This window comes from Molossus molossus, unplaced genomic scaffold, assembly GCF_014108415.1.
Source record: "Molossus molossus isolate mMolMol1 unplaced genomic scaffold, mMolMol1.p scaffold_m16_p_7, whole genome shotgun sequence".
NCBI lineage: Eukaryota > Metazoa > Chordata > Mammalia > Chiroptera > Molossidae > Molossus > Molossus molossus.
The window spans coordinates 92,716,810-92,724,874 of record NW_023425401.1 but is presented as its reverse complement, the minus strand read 5'-3'; the positions used below and the strand labels follow the sequence as shown (position 1 = coordinate 92,724,874).

General features: G+C 42.8%; 1 protein-coding gene across 1 annotated transcript; it reads right to left on the bottom strand.

The window, feature by feature from the left end:
* Positions 1 to 2,314: 2,314 nt before the first annotated feature.
* SMKR1 (small lysine rich protein 1) lies at positions 2,315 to 2,578 on the bottom strand. Its single transcript, XM_036246334.1, has one exon. It carries the CDS (start codon positions 2,576 to 2,578, stop codon positions 2,315 to 2,317), a length of 264 nt encoding a protein of 87 aa, XP_036102227.1.
* Positions 2,579 to 8,065: the final 5,487 nt, after the last annotated feature.

Here is an 8,065-nt window from a genome sequence, read left to right as displayed (position 1 = left end):
TGAGCGTCAACCAATGCACCAAGAGGTTGCTGGTTCGATTCCCAATGGGGACACATGCCCAGGTTGTGGTGCAAATCCCCAGTGGGGGCATGCAGGAGGCAGACAATCGATGTTCTGTCTCATTGATGTTTCTTAAACGTAGAGTTTCACCAAAAATTTAATTTCTCTAATAATGCATAGCTACTTGCTTCTCCATGCCTAGTGGCTTCTCCCAGAACCCCAGGGCACCAGTGAGCACAATACCAAAAAGGCTTCAGCTACTTTGCCAAAACTGGTGTAAACCCTGAGTACACAGTGCCCCATCCAATCAGATTAGGACTCCCTCTCTTCCAACGCTTATAATCCTTTCTGCTCATCATGTAAACATCTCAAAAGAGGAACGCATGTCCACTTCCAGATGATCTTAGCTTGTACATGTCTGCTGACTGCATGTCTCCATTGTGCCCCAAATAACGTTCTCTCTGGCCGGCGAGACCAGACGGAAACCCTGCGAGGGCACCTTGCCAGCATTCCAATAGACATAACTGCACAGATATGAGCTCCTGAACCCAAGCAAGGCAGAGAGGACATTAGACATCCTACAAGTTCAAAGACTCGGGAAGCCTGTGAGCATCTGGTTAGGCAGAAGGAACTAGAGCCGTGCTTCTCCAAGTGTGTGGTCCAGCAAAACAGCTTAACCTAGCAGTTTAGTGAAAATGCAAATTCTCGAACCTTCCTGCTGGGTGGGGCCCAGTAATGTAAGCTTTGACAAGTCCCCCAGGTGACTGTGAGGCACAATAAACACTGACAAGGACTGAACTAGTTGGCATGTTCATGAACAGAAACCACTAGATCCAACCCAGCAGTCTCTAGCAGTGTGGGAAGGTGCTCCCCGTTTCCAAAGCTTGTGTGCAGAGAGCAGGAAGGGCCCCCCATCAGGTGAAGAGGCGCACCAACCTTTATTGGAGTGAGGGCTTCCCTGGCAACTAGCCAAGGGCTCACCCTGAATCTGCACAGACAGCACAGCTGCACAAATGTCATCCCCAATAAACTCATGTGGGTTAAGAGCACCCCACTTCTCTAGTACAAATATTCATGTGATTTCCTTTCTTCTTTGCTACTTAAGAGATCCTGAGTCCTGGTTGCAGTCTCCTTTAGCCAGCCAGCTACCGAATCTTTGGGATCCTCACCAAGCAACCTGTGGCATCGGTTTAAGTAATTCCAACACTAGATCATCCCTGGACAGGTGCTGCCTTGAGGAACCAGAGCTGCGAATGGAGACAACAGTGCAGATGTCAGCTTTGGGGGAGGCAAGACACCCCAGGGAGACAGGGCAGGAGGCATGGGTGGAATGCTGGGTGGCTCAGAGACAGCACTTACACTTCACAATGCTTTTCGTTCCTAGTTTCACATTTGGGGCTTTAAGATTTTGGGGGCCCAGGAAAAAGAACTGCTGCTTTATCTCCGCCCAGGCTAGGGGGATCCTTGATAACAGAATGACTGTGGCACATTCCTGGCACCAAGTCCATACCTCGGGGTCAGCCAAGTTGAAAAGAAAGCCTCCAGGTGGGGTAAGATGTAAGTGTGCAGAAAAAGAGAAAGAAGAGTGTGGTGAGACGTAACAGGGGGTGAGGCTGATTTGCTCCGTTCCCCCTGCACCCCAGCCACTGAACGATGCCCTAACAAGGTCAGAGCGGGGATGACGCTCTCAGTCTCCACAGGCAACTGAGGCTAATTAGAATCAGGCAGGAGTCAGACTGCTGAGAAGGAAATTATAAAAACAAAATATTTATTATTTCTCCTGAAAAAGACAGGGAAAGGCAAAAGAAGGGTGTTCATATGCAAATCCTGTGCTTTTCGCTGTGTCTTCTCTAAATAACAAACCCAGCCCTGGCCGGTTTGGCTCAGCGGTTGGAGCGTTGGCCTGCGGACCAGAGAGACCCGGGTTCAGTTCCCACTCAGCCCCAGCGGCTAGGGGCACATACCAAATAAACAAACAAATAGCCCACACTGGCAAGAGAAAACGCATGCAAGCTAGAACTGCCTTTTGAGAGCAAGGTTTAATAATTTTTTCAAGTTCTACCAATAACACCACACTGTGTAGGAATTACTCAGACTATTCCCCCTTAAACTTCAGAAAAACCAAACTGGCTAACCATACCTGGATTGCACGGAGGAAGTAAAATGCATTTCTTTATCATTAACTACCACAGAAAAGCGTGCATCTCAAGTTGCCTTCCGTCAAGTCCATTTTGCTGGCAATGGTTGTATTATCCTGATTTCTTTTCCCCGTGTCCTGTTCTCATAAGAGGGAGATGCTGGGAAACACTATCACTTAAGTCTTGTTTTTCCCCTTCTTTGACTTGGGCGCACCGGGCCAGCGGAAGCCCCGCAGCTGCAGGCAGTCGGCGATGTTGTGCGCGATGTAGTAGAGGTTCAGCATCGCAGCGGGGCTGAGGATGTCCACCTCCGGTTTCTTCTGCTTCTTCCCCGCAGACTTGCGCAGGACTTTTCCTTTTTTCTCTTTACCTGGCTTTCCAAGACAAGGATATACACAGGGCAAAATTAGTTTTTGTAACCTTGACATAATTTTCAACATATCCTATTGAACTTACGAAACAATTAATTCCTAAAAGGAAACAATTGTAACGACAAAGAGTTTTGCATGGAGTGGAAGACACCTGCCATTTAAGTCAACAAATGTACATTAAGCACCTCTAGATTAAAAAAGACCAAGCCTAATGCATGTGAGGACCTTGATTTTCATTCGTTTAAAATTTTTTTATTTATTGCCTGGCCAGTGTGGCTCTGTGGTTGAGCATCGACCCATGCACCAAGAGGTCGCCGGTTCAATACCTGGTCAGGGCACATGCCCAGGTTGTGGGCCCGATCCCCAGTGGGGGCCATGGAGGAGGCGGCCAGTCGATGTTCTCTCTCATCAATGTTTCTATCTCCCTCTCCCTTCCTCTCTCTCTAAAATCAATAAAGAAAATTTTTTTTTAAATTTTATTGATTTTAGAGAGAGAGGAAGGGAGGGAAAGATAGAAATGAGAGAGAGAGAGATGGATTTGTTGTTACACTTATTTATGCATTCATTGGTTGCTTCTTCTATGTGCCTTGATGGGAGATGGACCCCACAATTTTGGCTTATCAGGATGACACTCTAACCAATTGAGCTACCCAGCCAAGGCTCTTGTTTGCATTCTGATCAGAACATACACCTATAAAAAGACATTTTCTAGGCAGTTGGGGAAATCTGATAATATCAAAGAAGTATTAATTCTATTAGGTCTGATAATTGCATTGGTTCATGCAAAAAACGTTTACACGTTTCAGAGAGGCACACTAAAATCAATCGGAATGAAATAAAAAAAAAATACCTGAGATTTGCTTTAAAATACTGCAGTTTCCACCCCCCCACACCAAAAAAGGACAGATGAAGCAAATATGACAAATCCTGATAATTTCTAAATCTGAGAAATAAATATATGGAGATTCACTTTCCTATTCTATTTTTGTGAATGTATGGAAACTCTCATTAAAATTAAATTAAACACATTTCATAATCAGGATGCAAAGATATATTTGGCACTTGTTATGTGGTAGACTCCAGCTCATTAAGCAGTCATGAGGATGGAGACATGAAGATGAGGCACTTAGCACGGGGTCTGACACGGAACAAGCACTCGGTGAATGACTGGTGCCATTGCTTTATCACAGCTAACTCTCAGAGCTGTACATCCGGGGAGGTAGGTATTCAGCCGGTGAGACAACAACAAACTGACATCCACCAGGCTCAGCACCTCTGTTTTTGCCACAATGACACTGCCAGGCCATCGCCCACTGGGAAAAGGAAGGTTACTATCTGAACCTGGGAATAAACAACCTCCAAAGTTCTGCTAGAGCTGCACAAAGCTGAGCTGACTTCTCTATGTCCTAGGACCCACCAAATAGAAAGTAACAGATGGAAGTGTATTATTTAGAAAGTGTCTGTTCTGGGCAAGGGAAGCAGAGAAATGGATAAGTTATCAAGGACACCTACAAGGGCTAACTATTCGTATAAAATAGATGTTCTGTTCATAGCATCACATCTTTAAAATGTCCCAAGCTAAACAAAGAGAAACACAATTGATGTGCTAAAAACACTAAAGCAGCCCTGGCCAGTTTGCTCAGCGGTTAGAGCATCGGCCTGCAGACCAGAGAGACCTGGGTTCGGTTCCCGCTATGGGCGCGTATCTCTGCTGCAGTTTGTCCCTGGCCCCGGTTGGGGTCCTGTAGGTGGCGACCAGTTGATGTGTCTCTCTCACATCGATGTTTCTTTCTCTCTTCCTCCCTCTCTCAACCTCTCTCCCTCCCGCTCGATCTGAAGATGAATGGAAAAATGTCCTCCGGTGAGGATAAAAAAAACCAAATAATAACACTAAAGCAGACTTTTGTTAAGTGAAACGGAGTACATTCCTAGACACAAACCCAGGAATGAAGATGGGAAGCATCTTGTTAACACAGAGGCCCGGCTTCTGTGAGGAAATCCAAATGAAAAGAAACAGTATAAAAACCCGTAAGATAACTCCATCTCCTGAAAAAAACATACCCTTGGGAATGTATGGCCATAAGCTCTTAAAGATTTGGGGCCTTGGATTTTTTTAATGACTTTATATATTTTTTCCATGTCAACTATACTCGGCATACCAGGAATCACTGCAAAAAAAAATGTGTTTTGATCTCTAAAATGGTTTGAGAATTAAAATTCACACAAAAGTTTGACACTTGTATTCCAAGTTTTTATCTTTTTGTAGAAATTGGAAAACTGATTCTAAAATTCATATGGAAATTCAAAGGATATAAGATAGAGGGTTGAGATTTTTATTAAAAGTTCTCATCTTTTTGTAGAAGATTCTAAAATTCATGAAATGCAAAGGACTTTGAAAAAGAACAAAGTTGAAGGACTAATACTACTTTATTTCAAGACTTATTATAAAGCTACAGTGTCCAGACAGTATGGTATTGATGTCAAGATGAACAAATAGATCAATGGGACAGATCCACACATATAGGAACAACTGATTTTCAACAGAAGTGCCAAAGTAATTCAGTGGAGCAAGGGTAACTTTTTAATAAATGTAGATGAGACAATAAATATCCATTTGCAAAAAAAGGAACCTCAATCCATGCTTGCACCATATACAAAAATTAACTCAAAATTGCTCATGGAGCTAAATATAAAACCAGACACTAAAAAACCTCTAGAAAAAAAATATAGGAGAAAACCTTTGTGACCTTGAGGTCAGGCAAAGATTTCTTGGATATGATGCCAAAAGCACAATCCGTGAAAAAACAAACTGATAAATTCATCATCAAAATGAAAAATTTGTGCTCTTCAAAAGATATTGTTAAGAAAATGAGAAGCCAAGCCACAGATTGGGAGAAAATATTTTTGAATCATATATCTGATTAAAGGCCTTACATCCAGAATAGATCAAGGACTGTTGGAACATAGTAAGAAAACAACCCAATATGAAAAATGGTCTAAAGATTTAGACACTTCCCCAAAGATATTCAAATGACCAATAAGCACATGAAAAGATACACGCATCAAATCATTAGGGAAATGAAATTAAAACCACAATGAGATACCAGCATACACTTATTAGAATGGCTCAAGTTACAAAGACTGACCATACCAGGTATTGGTTAGGATATGGAGGAAATGGAACTTTTATACACTGCTGGTGGAAATCTAAAGTGACAGGGCCACTTTGGAAAACAGTTTGGTGTTTCTTTAAAAGGTTAAACATATACCTATTATATGATCCAGCCATTCCACTCCTAGGTACTTCCCAAACAAAATGAAAGCATATGCCCATTCAAAGACTTGTACATGAATATTCACAGTAGTTTTATTTGTAATAGCTAAAAACTGGAAACAATCTAGAAGTCCACCAGTGAGTGAATGAATAAACTGTGGTATCACCATTGTACACTGGAATACTACTCAGCAATAAAAAGGACTAACTATTGATACATGCTACATCACGGATGAAGTGAAAGAAGCCAGAGCCCCCCCCCCAAATACTCTGCTTAATTCCATATATATATATATATATATATTCCTAGAAATTATAAATTGATTTATAGAGACGGAGGGCAGATCAGTGGTTGGGTTGGGGGGCTGTGTCAGGAGGAGCAAGAGAAAAGGACTGATTACAAAGGACCACAAGGAAACTTTGGGGGTGATGGCTTAATGGAAGCATACTTATACCAAACTTATCAAACTGTACATTATAAATATGTGCAATTTACTGTACATCAATTATACCTAACTAAATCTGTTAAGAAATTATTATAAGTGAGTGAGTATTTTCAGTTTCTGAGCTGGTTGAGTTGGTTCAGTACAACTCCATGACTCTTGGCTATTCCTGGTTTCAGAGCTCACAGCTTGAAACTCTCCAAACCCCTTCATGAAGATCACATAGCTCTAGCCACACTGGCCTTCCTTCTAGTTCCCAAACTCACCGAGCTCCTCCCTGTTCCTGCCTCTTCCTGCAGACCTTCACAGGGGGTATACTTTATTTCTTCTCTTTCTGCTGGCCTCTGCTCAAATATCACTTCTTTAGAAAAACCTCCCAGATACTGTGTCTTTTTCTAGCTATAACTAGGGTGACCATATAATCTATTGCCCAAACCAAATCACTTCAACAAACATCAATTGGGACTGTCCCAGACAAAGCGGGGAGGGGGTACAGATGGTCTCCAAACAACCCTCCCAGTAGTTTCACTTTCTGTCTCCTTACTCTAAGCACACTTCACTAATAGTATTTTTGTTTGTTTGTTTGTGTATTAATTATATGTTTCCCCAACCAGCCATTGGTCTACAAGTTCACCACTGAATTCCCTAGGCCTGGACCAATGTCTGGCACATTGGACAGATGAACAAATGTTTGCTGAGTGACTACACTGTAACTCAGATGTAATGCAGACCCAAGATTTAGAAAACAAATGTAGATTTCTGCTTTTCTGAGTTTTTAAGATGCCCCTTTCGTTCACCCAACAAATATTTAACAAACACCTACTGTGTGCCAGGCCCTGCAGTTCTGGGCTCCTGTGTTCATGAACCTTACAGTCCAGTGAGGGAGAAACTGCAAACACATTTACTCACCAACTATGCTCTGAAAGAAGAACCCAGCGTACATGGCATTATGATGACATAGGATGGACAGAGAGTGACTTAGTCTGGGATATGAAGGAAGAACGATTCCTGAAGAGTAGTCTGTGGCCTAAGGGGTAGGGAATTCCCTGGCAGAGTAAACAGCCTGTGCAAAGACTGAGGCTAAAGAGAACAAGCCAAGTTGAAGGAATAAAACAAACAAACAAAAAAACAAATAAAAGGGTCAATGTGGCTGGCCCATAGGCAACCATGGTGGCAAGAGGAGTTGAGGCTAGAAAGGCAGGCAGGGTGCAGCTCTGGCCTGCAGGCTTTAGAAGCTAAAGTGTTTGACCTTTATCTAAGGAGCAGTGGAAAGCCATTAGCTTAAATGTCTTTATTAAACCATTCTGCTTCAGTTTCCTGGGCAGAAAGAAAATGGCAACATCAACCTTGTGAAGTAACCTGGGAATGACTCCATTTAAATCAAGAGGTATTTATTTAGTGCTTTTACACTCAATGAACTGGAAGGAACAAATTTACCAAACGCATTTCTACACTACTAGTCTAATGAGGTTGAAGAGTGAGGCTTTCCGAGGCCTAACAGGCAAAGCACTGTAAGTGGGGAGCAGAGGTCTACGGGTGCTTAGGGAGCAACTGGAAAGCAAGAGGTACTTCTGAGCTGGGTCCATCTTAAAGATAAGTAGATCAGTAGCTAGAGATGGGGCAGGTGTAGGAAGGTTCCAGAAGAATGTAGGTTTAGTGTGGGATTTTTTTTTTTTTTTTAAACAGAGAAGATAATATGGTAGACAAAGCTCAAGAGGTTGAGGCCCCTTTACCGTTCTGGGACCATCAAACCGGCAGGGAAGTCGGACAAAGAAGATGGAGAACCCCTGGACAGTGCCTACTGCCAGAATCCAGGCAGGTGGCAAAGAGGCCCTGATG